At 35.1% G+C, this 23,949-nt stretch overlaps 1 protein-coding gene across 3 annotated transcripts in view; it reads left to right on the top strand.

The window, feature by feature from the left end:
* LOC150109948 (zeta-crystallin-like) overlaps positions 1–23,949 on the top strand; it is a 162,211-nt gene that overhangs the window by 77,985 nt on the left and 60,277 nt on the right. For all 3 annotated transcript variants that reach the window (XR_016548769.1, XM_090397366.1, XM_090397357.1), the window contains exon 5: positions 6,614–6,815. Coding sequence is in view for 2 of the 3 variants with exons in the window: in XM_090397366.1 (XP_090253492.1) it covers positions 6,614–6,815 (202 nt within the window). In the remaining variant the exon portion in view is untranslated. The remainder of the gene's footprint in view (positions 1–6,613; positions 6,816–23,949) is intronic.

Here is a 23,949-nt window from a genome sequence, read left to right as displayed (position 1 = left end):
GGTTCGGCTGCGGAGGCTTGGCGTTAAAAAGAATTTTTGCACACTCAAATCTTGTTCTGTTAGCTGTTTTTTGGGGTAAGGATCGAATACCTCTGTCTATACTATTGAAAGAGTCTATTATGGGTATTTTATTCAGAGCAACGGCAAAATTATGCCTTTTTGACAGAACAAAACGTTCGCTGTCTGTCAGTGGACGGCCTGATACGTTGATCACTACTCTATCTGTATCAATGACAGTATTGCTAGATTTGGGGTGGCTCACCAGTGAATCAAACTTGCGTTTCAATTTATCATGGGAAACATTAAAAATCTTTCGGTATGACATTGACAAAATGCATAAAACAGTGTTAAAATTTTCAGTCTCTAATACTGGTTCTATAGCGTTCTTGATAGCTATTATTTCTTTGTTCAGAAGGGCAAGAGATTTCTTTACTTGTAGCTGACAATTTAACAGTGACCTACTGGCCTTTAAATAAATCTGATGGGCTCTTTGAGACTTAAACTTCTTTTAGTTTACAGCAGGTAGGAATAACCTGAGCCAACTTACATCGCTTTAGGAATATTATTCTGTTAATGCAATTCGCCTTAACTAATACTTTACCGTATCTGGCACATCATTTGGAAGTAGACTATCCGTGAAGTCTCGATATAAGTTTCAGTAAGGAAATACCGTGAGTAGACATATTACTAACTATTATAATAACGGAATTAACTCACGTCAATTATTCTTTATTTGTAGAATTTTATAATTTATAATGAGAATTTCTATTGAGAATGAAAACCTATATATAAAACCTATAAACATGTTTTTATTACATTTACCAGACTCCTCTAGGAATTATTCACTTTAACCGGTTAAAGTGATTAATTCTCGTAAATTATTCACTTTAACCGCTAAATATTAATAATAACCAGATTTATCACTTTAACCATAACATATATATTTAAATTATATAACTATACTTACTTCTCTGGACATCTAATAGTATTTCCTCCTACTTGTATAGCTGCAGCTGAGACACAAGAGTATCTGTATGACTGTATGTACTGTATACATGCCGTATGACTCGTTCTTGCATTCATAATCTAAATGTTGCAGCTAAATTCTTCTGCCTTCTCTCTCAATGAAGCTCATGAAATATTGCATAGAATATAATATTGTAGTAATCAATTTCATTTTGTTCTCTCTTATGCATGTAAAGCTATTATTTAAAATATACTATGTCTAATACTCATTTCTCTGTTAAATGTCATAATAAAATCTAAGAACAGAAATATATTTAGCAGTTTGCAGCTTAGATTTTCATGACGATATCCTGCAGTGGATCATTACTTAATATGTTTGAACCAGAATATGCATTTAATAAGTGGTATTATCCTGGAAATATACATCATATAAAAGCCTATTCTACTAAGAGAAATTAATTTGATAAATGTCTTGTCTTGTTTTAAGCTTTCACGAGCCATTAATGCTCTTAGTTATGGACTTCACAACTGCGACCGTCATTGGCTCTATGCCTCCCGGTGTGTCCTATGTCTATAGATGCGTGTGTTCATGGGACCAGTTTGTCTGTTCTGGGGGATGAAAAACTTTCCAGGTGAAAAAATCCCCTACCTCTGATGAGACTGGCTAACTCACCTTTAGTCAAAAGAGAGACCAGATAAAGGTTCCTTGAACCCAGGTCTTTCCAACCAAAGAGCTTCTTCTATAACAAGTGAGCTACAGAGGTTCATTGTGATAAATGTATTTTTCAAAAAAAAAACAACAACTTGCTTTTATTGTTCTTTCTATTCTTATTATTTATTGATTTTTCATTATTCAAATGGAACTCACACAAAGGAAATCTTCTCTAACTATCATATAGCACCAATTGCTTTATTGAACTCCTGCTGACTTACTTAAATATATCATTAAAAAAACAAAAAAGTGAGGTGAGCTCTTGGATAAGTATATGTTTTGCATGATAAGTCAGGTTTTGCATAATTTGTTGAGTCCTGGTTATTAATAATCACAAATGGATAAGCAAAGCCAATCTAAGATAGGGTCATTTAAACAAAATATCAGGTGAAAGATTGGTATTTGAAGCAAAAATAGCAAAAAAAAGATCCTGAGGAACTTCAAGAAGTGACTTGATGCAGTTAGGAGTGTTGTAGAAGATATCAAAAAGTGAGAACTGATCATATCAGAGAGAGAGAGATATCTGACATAATATATTAGCTTCATTCAGAATTGTTTACGAGGACATTAGGATTACACTATTGTTGGACTCATAATGTTCAGTAAATTTCATGTGAGCATATACCAGAAAATGTTTGTTTATTTTTCCGTGTTGGGAAGAATAGTAATATTGAGCTGTGCTAAAAATAAAAAAAACTTTTTAATTAGTGTATAGTGTGGCTTTTTATCACAAATTGCATGTCAAGATGCATGTATCCTTCAGTAATGTTGTTGTTGAAATATTTTTGTTTATATTGTATTTTTCTACGTGTTTGTTCATACTACTTCGTACATCGGCTGCACGTAAGACTTCGGTACAGAGATCTACCTCAACCCTGGATTTTTCCGGTGGATGCATTGCAAAAATTGCTATATATGTATGTACTGAAAAATGTGAAAGATTTGTGGATTCTTTGGTAAAAGAGAAGAAGGAAGGCATTAACATATGCGAAAAGTGTCTTGATAAATTAGAGCAATTAGAAAGGGAGCAAAGTGAGACCATAGTCAGAACCATAATAGAAGAGCTTAGGCAAGAGTTAATGAAAAGTGAAATGAAACATTTGAAGAGGATATTAAACATCTAAAGAAGAGATTGGCTGATGAGAAGGAGGAAGTTGATATTACGAAGAAAGAGCCAATGGATGGTCATATATCATTGCATAAGGATTCGATCATTAGAGAATGTCATGACTATTAAAGTGCATAGAACATGCTTTCCTGGTGAAACAATGACGCAAATAACTGACGCATTGCAGAAAAGGTAGACTGGGCATCAAAACTAGTGGCTGCAACATAAAAAAAAAAGTTCAAGATTATCCACAATAATGCCATAAAAGGTAAAAAAAGAGATTACAAAAATGCCATACCATACATAAGGGGAATATCAGAAAAAAATAAAATGCTGCATAAATACAATATCAAGGTAACTTTCAAACTTCTACAAAATTGAAACATATATTCAGATCATCCAAAGATCCTCTTCTTTAACTTACCCACCTGGGGATGTACAAAATCCTTTGCACTTGCAACTTACTTCCCCATCATCATAATCAAATTCCTGCCATGTACCCTCAAGGGGTGTACAGGATATGATAGTACTACATGAAAAATTTACATCATTACTAACCTCCCATCTACAACTTTCCACCAAATCAGTCTGTTATCTATCAAGATTGACTCCAACATTATCAGATCTTATATTTCTATCTTCTAAGGCACTTTTACCATATCAATCCACCTATAATCTTGGTCTTCTTTTGGGTCTTTTTCCTGCGAACCTGGCAGAGAACACTTGTTTTGCTAATCTTTCCTCATCCATTCTATTTAAGTGAATATACCACCTGAGATTAGCTCTGCTAATACATTCGTTGATGCTGAGAATGTCAAGTTCTTTTCTAATATCCACATTTTTAATATTATATTGCCATTGATGCCATCTGTTCATGCCCCTGATCTTTCTCAGAACTCTCATATCTGCGGTCTCTAGTCTTTGGTCAAGTGTTTTATTTCTGACCCAGTTCTCAGATGCATATATTAAAATTGGTTTGAACGCTGACTTGTATATAGCTAATTTAGTGTTTTGACTAATTTCTCTCTTATTCCATATAAATTTATTAAGTTGACTTCCTAACATACCATACATGCTTTGTTGATTCTGTTGTCAATTTCCATATTTACCATCTTCACTAAAAATTATGTCTTGTTCTCTAGGTTCTCCATTCACAATGCAGTTGATATTTTCAGTGCTTCTACCTATTTTCATTATCTTTGTCTTGTTATTGATGACCTTCATACCATATCTATTATAACAGTTATTCAGTTTAGTCAGGGAATCTTCCAGACTTGTAGCGGATTTATTTAGCAGTATAACATCGTTAACATAAAGCAAAGAGCTGATATTAACGACTCCAATTTTGATATCAAGTTTTATTACCATCTTCCTTCATAATCTGATCTATATAGATAATGAAAACAGGGGTATAATGTACATCCGTGTCCGACATGAGATTTAGCATTAAACCATCTTCCTGTACTTCCTTGAATTCTAATTGCTGACTTATAACTCAAATAAAGAAAGTATTGCTTGATATAATGCCCCATTGACACCATATAACTAGCATTTTGAATAGCTTCTTTCTTGGCACCTTGTCATATGCGTTTTTCTCCACAAAACTTAAATACAGATCTTTGTTATATTTCCATGACTTCTCAACTATTTGTCGTAAAGTGAAGATCTGATCCTGAAAGCCTTTATTGGCCTGAATCCAGTTTAGTCAGAAAGTTGCTTATTCTTCACCATGCTTACCTTCCACAATCCTTCTTAACCATTTATCAAGTATACTTGCATAAATCTTACCAGGAACATTCAGTAGAGTACCTCTATGATTCTCACATTCAGTTTTATTTCACTTTTTATATATGGGTACATGAGAGCTCTACTCCAATCATCTGGAATTTGTCCCTCTGTCCAAGCTTTCTAATAATATCATCTACTTCTGTTGCGTTTCCACATTTCAGGCTTTTGATGGCTTTTTCTACTTCAAGTATACGGATGTGTATTGCTGATTGTGTGCTTGTTTTTTTTACTACTGTACTGTTACTGATAGTTTTATTTAACAATTTTTTGAAGTCATTACTCTGTACTTCAAGGATATCTTTTTCTCCAGTTTTCATGTCTCCTTTATCATCTCTAATTCCTTTTACAGCATTCTTTCTTCCATTTCTAAGCTTTTTCAACAACCTCCAGAATATCTTGCCACCTTCTTGATATTTATTATTATTATTATATGACACCTCCAGGTAGCCCAAAGGCTCATCAAGGGAGAGTGTGTCACCAGCATCGAACGATTGATCCCCCTTCCAACTACTAACTGCTTTCTATTTTCATACCAAAGTCTTCCCATTACTTTTGTTTAGCTAGTTTTACATAGTATTTAGCTTTCTTACATTTGTCTCTATATTCTCTAAGAGCATTAGCGGACTTATTTGCCAGGAACTTTTCATATGATTTCTTCTTTTCCTTCACTGCATATTTAAATTCCTGTGTGCACCATGGGCTTCTGACTTTTCTGTGCTTGCAGACAGCCTCACCACATGCCTCTTTGGCTGAATCAATCAGTGCTTTTTTCAGGGCTTACCACTGAATTTGCAAGGTTTGGTTCCTGTTCTCAAACCCTTTCATTTTTTCTTGAATAATGTTTGTGTATTTTAGTATACAGTTCATATGTGAGAGCTGCTCAACTTTTATTCGCTTTAAAACTTTCTTATATGTTCTTCTTTTCAATATGAAATTCAGTTTTATCCTGCTGAAGACTAAATTGTGATCACTTCCAATTTCAAATCCTCTGTACACTGTGGTATCTTGCACCAGGGAGAAAACATCACTATCAACAATAACATAGTCAATGAGACTTTCTTCTTCCTTGTCTCTTCTCTCCATGTGAATTTGAAATTCACATGCCTTTTTTCCTGTTTATTAACACAATTGTGTTAGTAAACAGGACACACCATTCCACAAGAAAAGATAAACCCAAATGCTATATTGAATGCCTTCACTATGGTAAAACAGCCCTGTTAGACCATAATACGAAACGTGTCACAGAATGAACATGAAAGGTACCAAGTCCCTGTACTGTACTGTGCCAGAACCTGGTTTGAAAGAAAATTCAAGGAAGCTTGTGAGATGCTAATTCGTCATCCTAATCTTAATAAGAATGATGGATTAGCAATCCCAAGAATCTTGAAGACCCATCTGCAACCTATATAGCATCCAGGACATGATGGTAGAACCTCAACACAAGAAAATCTTATGATAACAGGACTGTAGAAATGCATTTGTTGTAGTTCCGTGTAATTTAATTTTTAAATCATCTATATATTATTATATTTATTATGTATGCATTCTTTTTTTTTTAATGCTTTTTTTTTCAGGCTAGTGTAAACGATTAACAAAGCAGTTAGTCTTACTTTTGTGTAGTATCATATAGCTTGTATCATGTTCATGTGTATGATTTCATGATATAGAGATCAAACCTTGTTAAAACACAATTTGTTATTTTCTTAATTGTATGTAATTGCTGAAACACATTTGTTACAGAACTATATCAGAACTCACTATGTCATGCTTAACGGAACCACTTCAAAAGAGGACAGCAGAATAGAAATAGTAAGTGATATTATCCTAGAGAAAAAAAATCCTCCAGCAGAAACTGTATGCCTTAGAATAATAGTAAGAAGTGTGATGATAATCACACTTCTTACTATTATTTCAATAACTGTCTTTTTTTAATGAATTATCAGAATAGATATTTGGTTCATGAACCTGTAATTACTCTATTTTTTATTCCTTAATAAGCCTAGTTGAAAGTTGCTTATTGTACTTAAAATTTTTTCCAGAGCTCATGCCTTGGCTAATGAAACAGTTTTGGTACATGGAGCTAGTGGAGCTGTTGGTTTGGCAGCAGTGCAGCTTGCTCATGCACTTAAAATGAAAGTAATTGGAACAGCAGGAACTCCAGAAGGCATGAAGATAGTAGAGCATTGTGGAGCTGATCATGTTTTTTGCCATAAAGATAAGAAATATTTAGATCAAATTATGGTAAATTTTGAATCATTATGTATCATTAAATTAAAGATACCAAGAAATTATATTCTGTTTATTATCCTTTATCGAAGTGTATGCAAACAAAGTTTGTGCATGAAGTCTTCACTACTAAACTGTTTTTATATAGAGGCTAAAGCTCTGATCCAGAGTATTTGTCATTCTTTTAATTCATTATTTATGAAATGTTACTAGAGTTATGCTATAAAATCTGAGATGCTCAAATAGCAAATGGTGTATTAGTAGATTTTTTTTATTATTTTGATATTTTATTTAAAAATAGCATGTTTTCCATAGTCATATTCTATTCTTAATCCCAGGGTTCGGAAAGGGATATTGTAATTGGGCTTCTGTCACTCAATTTTTAATTAAAATATCATTTTCTAATAAATAACATTTCTGACTTCATTTAAGGATATAAATGACCAACATTCAATAGTCTTTTTTGTAATTCATTAATACATATTCACTAATCTTTTATAGATGAAATGTCTGAAAATGAGATACGATTATTATGTAGTAACACACGATTTTAAAAATGTATTAATTTTCTTTTGCTTCATTATAGGGTGTGTGTGATTCTGTTTAAAACATTTAAGTGAAAGAATTAATATTTACAAGAAAACTGACTGTTCTCTCTCACTCACTCAGAGAATAGATTGCCCTGTTTATTTCTGCATTCATAGTCCACATCAAAATTGTTCTTATTGTTTCTCTATCTGTCATTCTTTTAATTCATAATCAATTTTTATGATAGGTGTGTGGATGTGTGTGCGCACGGACACACACACACACTCAGAAATATGCACATAACAACTCATGGAGATAACCATTTGTTAAATAAAGATGATCCAAGCTGCTTTACATGGTAAATGTCAACTTGGTTCATGAATCTTGTCTTGTCTTCAAAAAGAAGTTTTACTTATGTATTGCAAAAACTGCTTTCTTAGTCTTTCTCTTCCTGTATCCATTGGTCTAGAGGAGACAGGAGCATTGAATGTAGGTGTAAATAGATGTCTAAGTTGGTATCCCAACCACCTCATCTGGCTTTTCTGGATTATTTCTGTGGAGTCTTGTATTTGCAGTTAATATCATTAAGCTATTGAGATGGATTTTTGCAGATTAATCTTGGTATTTATGGTGGTGATGAGATTGAATTTCCATATATTGTTTAGGCTTTTATGGAACTGAAGCGTTTTCTGCTTTCTTTTCATTATGTCAGAGTGATATACTCAAAAGGTACTCAAAAGCTTTTACTTCGAGATTGTAGTCATTTATTATTATTATTAAGAAAGACCTCCAGGGGGTCAGGGACTCATGAAGGGAAACCACATTCTATATGCCCAGCTGTCATTCTTGTTCTTGAATTCATTCATACTACTTCCACACAGCATCCAATAGCAATCTATTCCAGTCTCTCTCTCTCACACCACTATGAGAAAAAAATCTAGCTCTCACCCCCTTCTTTACAGCATTCATTCTCAACTTCCAAGTATGTCCTCTGGTCCCTTTCCCCACCCCTCTATAAAATGAAAAATTCCATCCACTGATATCCTGTATGATCCTTTCACAAGTTTGTAAGTCTGAATCATATCACCCCTCTTTCTTCTGTTTGTTTGCTAGTGTACAAATTTTTGCAAAAAATTTGTGCACTAGCAAATTGAGAATTTGTAGACTGCAAAAATTTGCAGTCTACAAATTCTGAATCTGTCTTTATAACCATTATTTCATAACCCTGATATCATTTTTAACTCTCTCCCTTGCATTCTCCACCTTGCATTTCACCTCTTTACAAGACCTTATGAGGTCTTGTAAAGAGGCGAAATCACTTCCTTATCTTTACATGTCAAGATTAGTTTCTGCATTGCAATTATTCTCTGAGTCGTATTTGCAATCATTGCTATATGGGCATTGAACTTCAACTCCCTATCTACTAAAACAACATCTCTAGCCTTATCAGTTTCTTCTAGCATAAATCTAACAATATAATATGACATAGGATATCTCATCACACCAAGGTACCTCCTGACTTTATTAACTTTGAGTTTGAGGCCATTTTCACATGCCCACAGTTCCAGCCTATTCAAATCATTCCACAAGTACTGCATATCAGCCGCATTCATGATTATCCTGCCTATCTTTGAATCATCAAATAGCTGTATGTCACCTGTCAAATCCTTTCCAATGTCATTAATGTATAGATTGAATAACAATGACCCAAGGAATGATCCTTGTGGTATACACTGGCAACCTTATATCTTGCAAACTCATATTCCCCATATACCACCTTTTGATATCTGACAATCAGCCATCCTTCTAACTATACCAATATTTCATAATTTAATCTCATACCCTCCAATTTCTGCAACAGTCTTCGATGGTGTATTCTGTCCAAAGCCTAACCAAAATCCAAAACTATCATGGTGTGCCCATTCCCCTTGTCTAACTCAATGGTAACATTATTATAGAATGTGGATAAGTTGTTCAAACATGACCTTCCCTTAGTAAACCTATCTGTTCATTGCAAAGTATTCTCCATCAACCCATTTCTGTATTCAAGTCTTAACCAGCATTTCAAAATCTTCACCACCTCCAGAAATATTGAATACTGAAAAACTCGTTTACCATCCAACATGATATCCCATCAGTTCCTATTGCCAATTCTTATTTCATTTGTGCAACAGTTCTAGTACCTCCTCTTTGTAAATCTGAGTTTCTTCATCTAGTGAGGCAGCAATAAACTTAATGTTGAATACATCAGGTTGATAGCTTTTAGCAAAATGAGCATTTATTAGATGAACAATCTTTTCTGCATCTGCCATCGTAGAGTTATTCTTTCATATTTATTCTTTCTTTTATTCACAGCTTAACAATGGAATACTTTCAAGTTGTTTTTAACTTGCAGGGCCAGTTTATTTTCATACTCAGATGGCTTTCTATAGAACAGTTGTGACTCTTCTGGTTTGCTCCTTATAATTTTCATAACTGACATCATCATCATTATGCACATGGCATTGCATCCGCATCATTATTCTTTGAATTCAATGTACATATGATGATATTGAATCATTTAAGAATTTTTTAAACTCCTCCCATGTAGTGACAGTATCCTTCCCATCCAACGCAACTGATACTATGACACAGAACTCATATCACCCCTCTTTCTTCTGTTTGCTAGTGTCTGCAGGCTACAAATTCTTAATTTGTCATCATAACCAGTATTTCATAACTCTGATATCATTTTTAACTCTCTCCCTTGCATTCTCTCCACTATCTGAATTGCCAACAGAAAAGTGTATATTTCCATTCAGAAAAGTGTATAGTTCAGCATATGCACTTTTCTGAATGGAACATTCATAATGGAGCAACTTTCTAAGTGAGTATCACATTGTTATAAGAAGAGATTATTGATTATACCGTCCATACCAATTGTTTTGATAATTATCAATCCTCATTTGTTACGAGATTATTAAATCTCTCTAGCCATTTGTTTAGAGATTATCTCTATTAAGATTTTTTTTTTAATTCCGAGTGTTATACACAAAGGTTCAATTCTGATTGGACCAGAAAAGTGCATATGCTGAACTATACACTTTTCTGTTGGTAATTCAGATAGTGGAGAGAATGCAAGGGAGAGAGTTAAAAATGTCTTTTAACTGTTTCTTCTTGAATTCAAAAAATCACTGACTCAAGATGAAATACAAAAAAAAAAAAAAAAAAAAAAACGCATTTAATAAAACTAAAACAATATATACACCTTAAATAAAATTATATAACTATAAAATACTGGATCCAAGGCCTTCTAAAATAAACCCACATTTTAGAGATCACTCATTCTCTGACTCATTATATTACTGGATTGCTTAACATATACTTAATCATGTCTACCAGACTAAACACCTTGTTTACACAATAACGAAATGTTCATAGTCAGTTTCTTATCACCTTTATGTAGCACACATTATTCCTCCTGTCTGAAGTATAAATATTCTGAATTCACCGAAGTATAAGTACTCTTACCTCTTGCAGTTCAATTTTGCTAATTTTTGTACCAGCGAAAAAGGTTTCTTCTACTGCTTTATCTAATTCCGTCGCCTTTTCCAGTAGAAATAATAAATAGATCCGGCGTCCTTAAGACAGATGAGACTTTCCAATCAGCATTTCCTCGAACATTCCTGTAGAATGTCAATTGCCATTCTTATTGACACCAATACTTATTGACAGTCTTAACTCCTCCACTTTAAAGGCTCACAGTTTTACGATTCCTTTTTCTAAATCTTCTATTAATATTCCTCCAACTGTCACATACAACTAAATAAACTTCATAAGAACAAAATTCCTCAGTCAGCATTCTTAAACTTCCATTAGCTCCCCCTTGTTTTTCCTCTGTTACTTCAATACCGAAGCTCTCTCTCTGCCAGCTGTCAATCATGCATCAAACTCCCACCGAGCATGCACACTCCATGAAAGAGCAAGCAAGAAGCTAAGTATAATGGCTGACATGTTGAACTCCGTTAACATAAACAAGAATGTCTTTAAAAAACACAACACTTGATAATTTTAAACTACAATAAAATTTCTGAAAGTAACACAACTATTCAAATCCAACTATCCATAAATTTTTTAAATGCTTTACATTTTATTTTGACAAAATGACATCAATAACAGGCACATTGCAAGTGCCAACAATATGTATTATGAAACCAAAATTAATAATGTACTAACATAAACAATTTGTAAAAATATTCATAATTTTAAATTATGATTATTTTTACAGCATGATCACTGTCACCTACTAGAGGCAGAATAGTTACATCTTTGACTGCAGTCCCTAGTGATACTATAATTAGATCTAATACTTGTTGATTTCGATCTATTGAACTGTCTTACAACAGTTCAATAAATTCAGTTTCATTCTTCTCATTAAATTTTGCTGCTATCCAGTTAATTCTCAGTCAGTTAAATTCTCCCATTATGATTACTCATTTCTCACCTATCATCTTTATTTGATGACGCAGTTCTTCGTCACTAGCAACTGATCCATTAGGTATGTAACAACATCGCACTATGTATTTGATCTTGTTTGATTCCATCTCACACCAGATGCTTCAAACTTGCTACCACTTTTTTTTTTTTAAATGTTGACCCCACACATGGAAGATCACAAGACCTAAAACTTTGCAACTATTGCTGGCATTTCACAAGGATGTTTTCTTTCACCTATTTTCTTTCCATATCAGTGATCTTTTCCAGCTAAGTACATACCCAGTACACAGTTTTGGTGTTGCACTTCTCTTTCTTCTTTAACAAACTTTGCGCTACTAAACTAAACCTAGAATATTGACTTCTACAACCGTAGGTACCGATAACATTATTAATTTCAGTGGTAATTAAATGGTATTGAATAAACTCATTTTTGTTCCCCCCCCCCTCCCACACACACACACTCCTTTTTTTCCAGCCTTTCATTTGACAAAATCCAAACCTCAGACAAGATGAAATTTCTTTTCTTGGGGTTACTCTCACCTTCATTATCTTCCTTTTCCATCCATGCCTCTCCTCTTTCATATTACAAATATCACCTCTTCAGCATCCAAAAATTGTGTTTTCTCTTTTGTTCGCGAGGTGGTGGTCAGTACTTTGTTTCTGAACAGCTATAAACTATATATAAATCGCGCGTTCATCCAACCATTGAATATTCTCATATTTGAGTTGGCATCTTGAACTCCCTAAACATACTTGCTTCAGTACAGGTTGGTTAGATTGATTAGTAACCACTTCACTCTCTTTCACACAAATATCTAGTTTCTGCTGTTTACATTTTTTCACAAATATTTCCATGGACACTGCACATCAAAATTGGCATCAATAATTTTCCACTTGTCTTCTAAACCTATTAAAAACATAGTCTTACAGCTCAATTCAACTTCAAAGAAGAAAATTTTTTCCTCTTTATTCATTCCTTGTACTGCTGTGTTTTGGAACAGTCATATGTAATTCCTAAAGAGTACAATCTGCAGGTTTTCAAATCTAGCATTAACAAGTTTCTTCTTTTTTTCTTGCCTTTCTACCTATCCATGATATTAATGTACTATACATTGAACAGTGTCTCATATTTGTGATTACTATTAAAAAAAAAAAAAACTCTATGAACTCTTGGCTTTTTTAGTGTCCAGGTTATTTAGTATTCATCTTATGTCTTTTTGACAAAAGAACACAGGATGCATCTGGTATTCAGTTACTGACATGAAAGGAGGTGATTTGTCTTCGTTATCCATGTAGGAGTTGGAGAAAAGAATAATGCCAGGAAGCCTGCTTTATCTTTGAGTGCTGTAACAGTGATGCCATTTGTATGGGAGAAGTGGAAGTTGCATCTAATGGCCTTTGCAAGGTACCAGAAGGTACAGCTTCCATTTGAACAAGATTTTCTGATATTGGTCCTTATGAAGTTGGATTTAGATTTAGCTGTTTTTATATTTATTGTATGCTTTTCCATAGGCTGAGTATGAAGCTCCTTGTTGCAAGGCACTTGTGACAAGATGAGTTTTTTCCTTCAGATGTATGCTTTCATACATCTTCTATTTAACTGGAGTGCTTAGAAAGTGGATAAAGATTTTGGGTAGAATGGGGAATAAAGGTTTTCATGATGGTGAGGATAATTTCTACTTATACAGTGCAAGTGTCTAGGTCAGAAGAGTGGAAGCAGTAATCAGACTGTGGAAAGTCTGATTACTGCTTTTAGAGAGTGAGAGGAAGAATAGTAGTAGTTCCAGAGGTCATCCCACTTGATACCTTTATAGTGCCAAAGGACACAAGGTTGGTCAGAGGGGTGGAGAAGGGCATTCTGTGGAAGCTAACACGAGATGGTGATCTGAGTTGTCGAGAAGAGAGGTGACCTCTCCGGTATCCGGATGGAGAACTGGTTATAAAAGGATATTGGGAAAGTGGAGGGATTATCAGGAATATGGATAGGTAAATATATAATTTGTGTTGGGTCATTGCTTATAGCAGAAACTTTCACATTACATCCAGTTTGATTGGTAGTGTTGGAGTTATGGATGTTAAGGTCATATAGGAAGATGACGCCACTATTTAGATAGTTGGATTGCAGATAGTTGGCTTCATGGAGAAGAGAGTGAAGAGGTCCGTGGGCAAGGAAATCTTGAGCCAGAAAAGGTCAAAAGCAGGGAACTCTAAATTTAGCATTTTCTGACAGGCAGTGTCAGATTGCACAAAGGCACCCTTTTGCTACAAGGATAGAATAGTTGTAGCAAAATAAATTGTTAAGAGCATAATTTGGGCATAGTAGGCTGACTGTGGTCAATGTAGCTGTAATTTGGGTTAAGAGTAAGTGGTAAGTGGTGATGAACATCATTTGTTTGTATGCTACAGATTTCTGTAAAGCAGATGTGAAAGTTTTTTGTAGTGATTCTGTTATGTTTAGAATATTACTTGAATGAATTAGTTGTCAAGGGAGATTTGTGGTGACTGCAATGTAACCATTGGTTTATTGAAGGAATGGGGACATGCAGTAAGAGGATGCACTCTTGAACATGACACTCATACACAGAGCCACTCTTCTTGTCATAATGTAGCCTTAATAATGCCTTCCACATACCACTACCTTAGACTGCCTCTCCAGGCACTACATGTGACAGTGGCATTATGTGCCAGCTGACTGAGAAGCATCCTGACTCATTACTGACAGGTGAGCCTCTGTAACTCAGTCGGTATAGACGAAGCCCTTTGGTCAGAAAGACCAGGTTTGATTTCCGTCCATGATGTGAGGAACCTTTCTCTCTCTTTCAACTATGGGTGAGATTAGCCGGTCTCATATGGAGGTAGAGAGTTTTTTCACCTGGAAACGTGGGTTTTTCATCCCTGAGAAATACAGTCAGGCCGATTTGCCTGTGAACACACACGGATTTACAATCATAAATATATGCTTAATCCCCTCACTAGGAGGGCTCATCCATCCCTTAGGACTTCACCAGTCCTAAGGGACAGATGAAGAATGGGGGGGGGGAACCCCGTACGAATAAATAAATAAAAAACTGACACGTTTTGGCCCATATACTATCTGGTCTACAGCACCAACATTTTCCTGTGTGTGTGTGAGTGAGTGAGTGACAAATTTTGGCTTCATTTAGTATTTCCATTGTCTTTACAGTATACACAGTTACTCAGTCTTACTGAAACTAAGCATCACACTTGTCAGTTTCCATTAAAGGATTAAAGTAATGAATGATGTCATAATATTAATGACCAGCCTGGTTTGCCAAGTGGATAGCATACCTGCTCTCCAACCAATAAGTCATGGGTTTGAATCCCATGACCTTTTACAAACATCTAGGCATGGTTGTTTGTAAAAGCCTGCTCTGGACAAGCATTCATAGCTCCTTGAGAGGCTTATCTCTTTTATATAATTTAATTTTATAGTTTCTTGAAGCTTTTTTTTTTATGTGGTTCTCACTCATGAAAGATTGTGAGCCTATAGTACATTAGTACTGTGTGTGGAGGCTAAGGAATTTTAATTATATTTTTATTAATTTTTATATTTTTTGTATTTTTTTATATAGTCTCTGGAAACCCTGCTCTAGAGACAAAACATGAACATCTTCAAGGCAATGAAATTCATCTCCCATCCAAACATGATCACAAACATCCATGCTCACAGTAGGATTCAGACCACAGCCCATTGGTTTGAATAATATGATGTATTGAATAATATACCTCCACTGAGAAAAACTGTATAAATTCCAGTTTGTTTTGAACAAACCTTTAAAACCATTGACACTAAGATATGCTCCCCCCCCCCTCCTATAGATTTTGTTAAATTCATGAACAATCTCTATTCAGTATGGATAGAAATGTTTGTTTTGCATTGTTATTATAGAAAGGCTAGTCTAATCAAATAGATTTTCATGATGACGTTGTAATTTTTGCAGTTGCAAATCTTCATGCAGTTCTTTATCACCATTGAATATCTGTTTTCCTTTCATTGCCAATGGGACTACCTGTATAAAAATAAAATAAAATAAACATGCTGCACTAATATTAACATTTTGCTCTCAAGAACATTATTAATGTTATTTGTGTGTAACCGACTTTTGATTGCCTGGATGGTATTTTGCTTACATAAACAGTGGAAATGATTGTGCAGTCCTGCAATACACACAGTAAAGAACCTTATTAATGTCATTCCTTTGTGATTGAATAATTTTCCTTATGTAAATTGTGGAAATGATTATGTAGTCAGATAACAATAATATTTTTATCTGTTTTCTTATATCTGCATGTTCTGAGCATCTTAATTATTTGTAATTTGACTGCCAATCAGTCAATTGATTGTTTACTGTGATATGTGATGTTTAGGGTTGTATGATCTGATACTTATATTTATATTTCATTTCTTATATTATTTTACATCACTTTTTTTCTTTTCATTTTTTTCCCTCTCTTATTTATTTTTTAACTGTTTTTTCCCCCTTCATACTTAAATTCCTTTTGTCCTGGGTTTTCCTCATTTATGATCGTTGTCATAACTCCTTTGAATTCTTGTATTCACTTAGTACCCTTTTTCATATTACATTCTCAGAGACTGTTATTAGTTACAAATTAGCCATCTGTTTCATCCAGGAAGGTACAGATGAACTTCAAGATAACCGAAAAACGTTTAAACCATTTTGAAGGTAAGATGCTATCACTTTGTTTAAATATTTATATTTAATTTTTTTTTTTTTAATTCAGGCAATAACAGTCGGGGAAAAGAAGGAGTAGCTATAGTATTTAACACTAACACTAGGCAATATCAAGTAGAGAGATGTGGGAAAATATCAGAATGGGGAACTGGACAATGAGACTTATTTGTGCCTATGGTCCCACAGAAGGTTCTGCAAAGGTGGAGGAATTTTTTAAGGCTTTAGAGAAAGCAACTGACACAATGAAAAAGGAAAAGTTGGTCCTTGTTGGGGATCTAAATAGCAGAATAGGAAATGATTGTCAGACATACAAAAATATTTTGGGAAAATTTGAAGAAAAGAGCAAATCTAATAATAATGGCAAATACCTGTGGGATTTCTGCTCAGGACATGAAATCGTTATTACAACCCAATGTTCCAACATACAAATGTGCACAAATTCACATGGAGAGAAGAGGCAAGGAATAAGAAAAGTCTCATTGACTATGTTATTGTCAATATTGATGTTTTCTCCCTGGTGCAGGATAATAGAGTGTATAGAGGATTTGAAATTGGAAGTATCACTATTTAGTCTTGAGCAGGATAAAACTGAATTTGATATTAAAAAGAAGATATAAGAAAGTTTTAAAGCAAATAAAAAATGAGCAGCTCTTAGATGTGAAGTGTAGACTAAAATACTCGAACCTAATTCAAGAAAAAATTAGATTGAGAAAAGGAACCAAACCTTGATTCATTCACAAGCCCTGAAGAAAATATTGATCAATTCAGCCAGAAAGGCATGTGGTGAGGTTGTCTGCAAGGACAGAAAAATCAGAATTCCATGGTGGACACAGGAAGCTAAAAAGGCAGTGAAGGAAAAGAAGAAAACATATCAAAAGTTCCTGGCAAATAAGTCCGATTGTGCTCTTAGAGAATACAGAGACAAATGTAAGAAAGCTAAACACTGTGTAAAACTAGCTAAACAAAAGTCTTGGGAAGACTTTGGTAAAAACATAGAAAATAAATATCAGATGGTGACAAAATATTCTGGAGACTGTTGAACAAGCTCAGAAATGTAGGAAAGAGTACTGTAAAAGGAAATAGAGGTGATAAAGCTGACATAAAAACTGGAGAAGAAGATATCCTTGACATATGGAGTAATTACTTCGAAAAATTGCTAAATGAAACAATTAATGACAATTAAAAACACACAATCAGGAATACATATCCATACTTGAAGTGTAAAAAGCCATCAAAAGCACAAAATGTGGAAAGGCAGCTGGCGTAGATGATAGATGACAAAAATGCTGAAGTATGGAGGTATAAAAAGTCTTACAGATTCCAGATGACTGGAGTAGAGCTCTCGTAGTACCCATATATAAAAAGATAAATAAAACTGAATGTGAGAATTACAGAGGCATTTCTCTACTGAGTGTTCCTTGTAAGATTTCTGTAAGTATTCTTGAGAAACAGTTGAGAAATATTGTGGAAAGGAAGCTTAGTGAAGAACAAGCTGGATTCAGGCCAAATAGGATCAGATTTTCACTTTACGACAGATAGTTGAGAAATCATGAGAATATAACAAAGATCTGTATTTAAGTTTTTAAATTAAGGTGCCAAGAGAGAAGCTATTCCAAAACACTACAGTTATATGGTGTCAATGGGGCATTATATCGATCAATACTTAATCTTTATTTGAGTTGTAAGTCAGCAGTTAGAATTGAAGGAAGTATAGGAAGATTCTTTAATTAAAACTGGTGTCAGACAAGAATGTACATTAGACTATTACACTTTTTTATAAAATCTTTATCAAGTAGCTTTATTTTTATCCTCCTACATGTTTCGCCAATCTGTTTCTATTGGCATCCTCAGGGAATACAAATCAGTAAGCACAAAATGAAGGTTACAGACTAGGTTATAACCGATGGTTCTAAATCATACAAAAAATTGGTATTGTGCGTGTCTCGTTAACGTGATTTATTCATGATGACTCATGACGTAATTGTTATGAAAGTTCATTTCTTTGATATTTAATGATCTGATAAAAGTTTTCCAAATTTCTGGTAAAATTAGACCTTGATTCTTGTTTAGGTTTTCAGTTTTACGGACGACTGTAGCTGCTTCTTTAAAGGTTCTTGAATGGTAGTTATCTTCTATGTATGGCATGAGGTGCTTATCCCACTCAATGTGATGGTTAGTAGAGGCAAAGTGGCATGAAAGGCCCGAAATGTCTTGTCTGTTATTTCTGACATATCCTATGTGTTCTTTCTTTCTCGTTTCGAAGCTTCTAGATGTCTGACCTACGTAACTAATACCACATGAGCAAGGAATATTATATACTCCAGAATATTTGTAGAATGGGTGAGGATCTTTCGTTGATCTTAAAAATTTCCGAATAGTATTGATTGGTTTGAATGCCACTCTGATCTTGTATGGTTTTAAAAGGTTAGCTAATTTTTTGGAAAGGTTGTTGACAAAAGGAATTGTAATTGTACTGATGTATTGGACGTCATCACGTTGTCGATGTGGTATATCAGTAAATAGAATCTTGTTATAGAGTCTTTTAGGGTAACCATTTAAAGAAAGTTCTCTGGATATTGTGGTTAATTCTGTTAGTAGGTCATCCTTGTCTGTCGTATACTGTATAGCTCTTTTCTTGAGACTATGGATAATGCTAAGTTTCTGAGCTATGTGATGAGCTGAGTTGAAATGGAGGTAACGTCCGGTATTTTTAGGTTTTCTGTATACAGATAGGTTGATACTATTATTGGATTGTTTCTTTATTAAAATGTCAAGGAATGGCAGTTTTTTATCTTTTTCCATTTCTAATGTGAATTTGATGGTATTGTGGAAACTATTGATTTGGTTGAGGTAATTCATTAGTTCTTCTTTTGTATGATCCCAAATGATAAAGATGTCATCTACATATCTGTACCAAATTTTCGGTTTTGGAAAGATCTGGGTTAAGATTTTTTTCTAACTATTTCATTTGGCAAGAAACGATCTACAAACAACTCACTGGATTAGCTATGGGTAGCCCCCTCTCACCTCCTTGTGCTGACTTATTCATGGAAGATCTAGAGAAAAAAATCTTAACCCAGATCTTTCCAAAACCGAAAATTTGGTACAGATATGTAGATGACATCTTGGTTAAGATTTTTTACCAAGATTTTTTAATCTGGGTTAAGATTTTTTTCTCTAGATCTTCCATGAATAAGTCAGCACAAGGAGGTGAGAGGGGGCTACCCATAGCTAATCCAGTGAGTTGTTTGTAGATTTTACAGCTTGCGGGTATAGCATGGAATGAGGAGTTAGCTGAAAAAGAGATGAATGCAGCTTGGGGGATTTTCAAAACCTATCTAGTATATGCAATGTCTGAATGTATTCCAAGGGTGAGAAGGTTAAATGAGGTAATTGTGAGATGGATGAATAAAGAGATTAAGCATGCAATACAGAAAAAAAGGGCATTGTGGAGGCAGCAGAAATAACCAATTTCATGAGGTCTACAAAGACCAGGCAAGGAGGGTGACTTGGTTGATGAGAGTAGCTAAAGAGCGGTATGAACAGCAGTTAGCTAATGAAGCCTAAAAGAATTCTAGGGAGTTCTTTCGATATGTGGCCAGCAAAAGAAAGAATGATTATGAAAGGATGACATTGATAGGAGAAAATGGTATAAAGACAGCTGTTGCAGAATGTGTGGTGAAGATACTTAATGAGCAGTTCATAAAGATCTTTCAATCTTGTGAATGTGACTTCATGGAGAGATTGAGAGCAGTTGATGATGGGGAGGAGAGACTGACTGTAAGTGAGCAAGAGGTGTTTGGGGAGTTGAGTAAACTAGATGTAAATAAGGCTGTGGGACTTGATAATATATCACCGCATATTCTGAAGGAATGTGCCAGAGAGTTGACACCTGCCTTGACATATTTTTTTAATACGAGTCTTGCACTTGGTCAAGTTCCTAAAGAGTGGAAGGAGGGCAAGAGGGCACTTCATAAAGTAGGTGATCGAACTCAAGCATCAAACTATAGGCCTCTCTCTGTGTCAGGTGTTGTGGTTAAGTTGTTGGAGAAGCTTGTGAGAACTAGGATTCCAGAGTTGGGTTGACAACAATGGTATAATCTTTGATGGACAGCATGGATTTGCTAAAGGGAGGTCATGCTTTAGTAATCACTTACTTATTACAATAAAGTGACTGCTTCCTTGGACAGAGGAGAAGGATACACAGTAATATACTTGGATTTCGCAAAAGCTTTTGATAGAGTACCTCATGATAAGTTGACAGTCAAACTAGAGCAGATGGGGTTGGATATTAGATTAGTGCATTGGATTGGAGACTGGCTATCTGATAGGTATCAACAAGTTGTGTATGGGGGGTGCGATATCCAGGAAAAGGAAAGTCGCTAGTGGAGTGCCTCAGGGGTCTGTTTTGGGGCCATTACTATTTAACTTGTATATTAATGATACTGGCGAAGATTTGGATGGAGATATTCAGTTGTTTGCAGATGATGTAAAGTTGGGACGAACCATAAAGAGTAGTGAAGATGTTGTGCCCTTGCAAGAAGACTTAAATAAATTGAGTGATTGGGCACGGAAATGGGGATGCGAGTTCAATTTGGAAAAGAAAGATTGGATGCAAAATTTATGCTTGGTGAGAATATATTGTTGGAGGTATAGGAAATAAGAGATCTGGGGGGTGATAGTGGAAAAGGATCTAAAATTTAGGTGACACATTGCCAAAATTGTGAAGACAACACAAAGGCTTCTGAGAATGATGCGGAGGACACTGACGTGTACAAGTAGGGAGATTCTTGTTCCGTTGTATAAGGCTTTGATTAAGCCACGCATGGACTATTGTGCCCAGATTTGGTCACCGGGTTTTCAGAAGGATGAAGAGATGTTGGAAAGGGTGCAAAGGAGACTGACTGAGGTAGTTTCTGACCTCTGGAACGTCGAGTATGAGGAAAGATCGAGAAGATGTAATTTGCAGAGTCTGGTGGACAGGAGGATATGATAGAGACCTACAAGTTGGTAAGGGGTTGTTATAAGATCAATGGTGGAGTAGTTCTACAGAGAATAGTGGGAGATCAGGGGAGAATCAGAGGTCATCTCTGGAAACTTATAAAGAGGGTATGAGTGGGGAGTGAGAGGCAGGTTTTTTTTCATGGAGAGTTGTGAATGATTGGAATGCCTTGCCCAAGAGTGTGGTGTCTGCAAGGAGTTTGAGTGTGTTTAAGACATGGTATGACGAGATGTGTGTGATAAAAGGACCTCCCGGATGAGTCTTTGATTCCATGAGGTCTTGGGGTAATAATAATAATAATGGTATCCCTTCTAGGTCTAGCTCCCACTAATGAGACATGAATAAAGGTTGAAACTGGTCTGGGTAGTAGCTTATCCCATAATATATAGCTTTATACACAAGCATGTGTGTTTTGTATGATTGGATTCTATTAGAATCATTCTAAGGCAATTAATGTGAAGTAATTAACTTTTATATACAAGTAGCCTATATGTGAAGATACATCATGTACAGACTTTGTTTGCTTTCACTTGAATAAAGGATTAAACAAGAGTTTCTCTCTAATTTTTTGGAGATTAGAGAGAAAGATTAGAGAGAAACTAGAGAAACTCTCTAGTTTCTCTCTAATCTTTTATATAATTAACAAAGTGTTTTATATCTGTTTCTGTTCATTTTGGTGATGAATAGTGTCCTAGATATGGTTAATGACCAGAAGAAAAAGGAGAAACTGCTGTGTATACAGCAGTTTCTCCTTTCTGGACACATTTATTATCATTATTTGCGACACTCCAAGGAGTCCAAAGACTCATCGTGGAAGGACACCTACTGTACAACTCTCCGTCTCCACTACTACACAGAACCTCTACTACCAATCACCTACATCAATACCATCTACTGCCCGCAACCACCACCATTATTTTTTTTGTCTGTAAATTCCGTGTGTTCTGAAGGACCGATTTGTCTGTATGCGGGATGAAAACCCAGAGTTTTCGGGAGAAAAAAGCCTGCTACTTCTGTATGAGATCAGCTTTAGAAGAAGAAGAGCTGGAGAAGAAACTGGACATATAGAACAATGTGACACAGAATTATGGATTACGTATTAACAGCAAGAAGAGAGAGATCATGGCTTTAAATTGTAGAGCAAATGCAAGTTGATGGTGTTAAATTCAGATAAGTCTTAAAGAGTAGTGAAAACTTCATATATTTGGGAAATATACTTTCTAGTGGTGAAAGTTTAAATCAGGAGATCTAATCAGGTGCAAACCAAGTGGAGGAGGATATCACTGGACCAAAGCTTTTTTAGCAGTGTATGTAGTCTGCTTTGGGACAGTGATGTTTCACTGAAGTGCAAGCTTTTGATTAACAAAAGTTACTTTTTGCCCATTGTGATTTATGCAGCAGAGACATGAAGACTAACAGAAAAGGCATGAATAGAATACAAGCAAGGGAAATGAAAGTTTTAAGGACAATATTGGCAAAAACAAAAAAGATATATAAGAAATGTGGGCATTAGGAATTTTTTGGGATTAGAAAGTGTTGAAGAGATTCTTATGAACTCTCTCTCTCTTGAAGTGGTTTGGACATATATTAAGAATGAATTTAGAAAAAATACCAAGAAGAATTGTGGGATGAAAATTGAGAAGAAACCAAGAGAAGACCATGGAAAAGGTAGGAGAACAGAATGGGAGAAGATTAGGGGAAAAGAAACCTGAGCTGGAACACTGATCACAAAGAATGAATTTTGGAGGATAGAATGAAGTGAAGAGCTTTGATCCACCTGACCTGATAGTTTCTGTTGAAATAGTTATTCATCTCGAATGTCTCTTGCAGTTTGTTGAGAATTTATAAAAAAAGAAAAGTGTGCCTCTTTCTATCTTCTTCTTCTTCTTCCATTACATATTAGGCCAGTGTTTCTCAACGTGAGGCATACGCCCCAAGGGGAGGGGACAATTAGAAAATGTACATGAACATATTTATATTATGCTTTTTCAGAATTTGGCTGTTTCCAAAATGCTTGAAGGGGGTGGGCATCAAAATCTTTGAGGTGGGGCATGATCCAAAAAAGGTTGAGAAACACTGTATTAGGTGGTGGCTTATTATGATTCAAAACTGGAAATCCTACTGAATAGGTCGGTCAGTCCTATTCCAGAAGTGTCCTATGTCTGTAGATGCTTGTGTCCGTGGGGCCAGTTTACCTGTTCTAGGGGATGAAAAACCTGAGTTTCCAGGTGAAAAAAAAAAACACTTGTACAACTCTGGCTAACTCACCCTTCATCAAAAGAAACCAGATAAAGGTTCCTCTTGTCACTGACAGGAATTGAACTCGGGTCTTACTGACCGAAGGGCTTCATCTATAACGACAGAGTTACAGAGGATCTTCCTCTTTCTATATAATTAGTAATTAACAAACTTAAGTAAGAGAAATTGG

Source organism: Typopeltis vanoorti, chromosome 1, assembly GCF_054136105.1.
Source record: "Typopeltis vanoorti isolate ZY-2024b chromosome 1, IOZ_Tvanoo_1.0, whole genome shotgun sequence".
NCBI classification, from domain to species: Eukaryota; Metazoa; Arthropoda; class Arachnida; order Uropygi; family Thelyphonidae; genus Typopeltis; species Typopeltis vanoorti.
The sequence above is the reverse complement of the archived record's forward strand: the minus strand, read 5'-3'. Positions and strand labels throughout refer to the sequence as shown.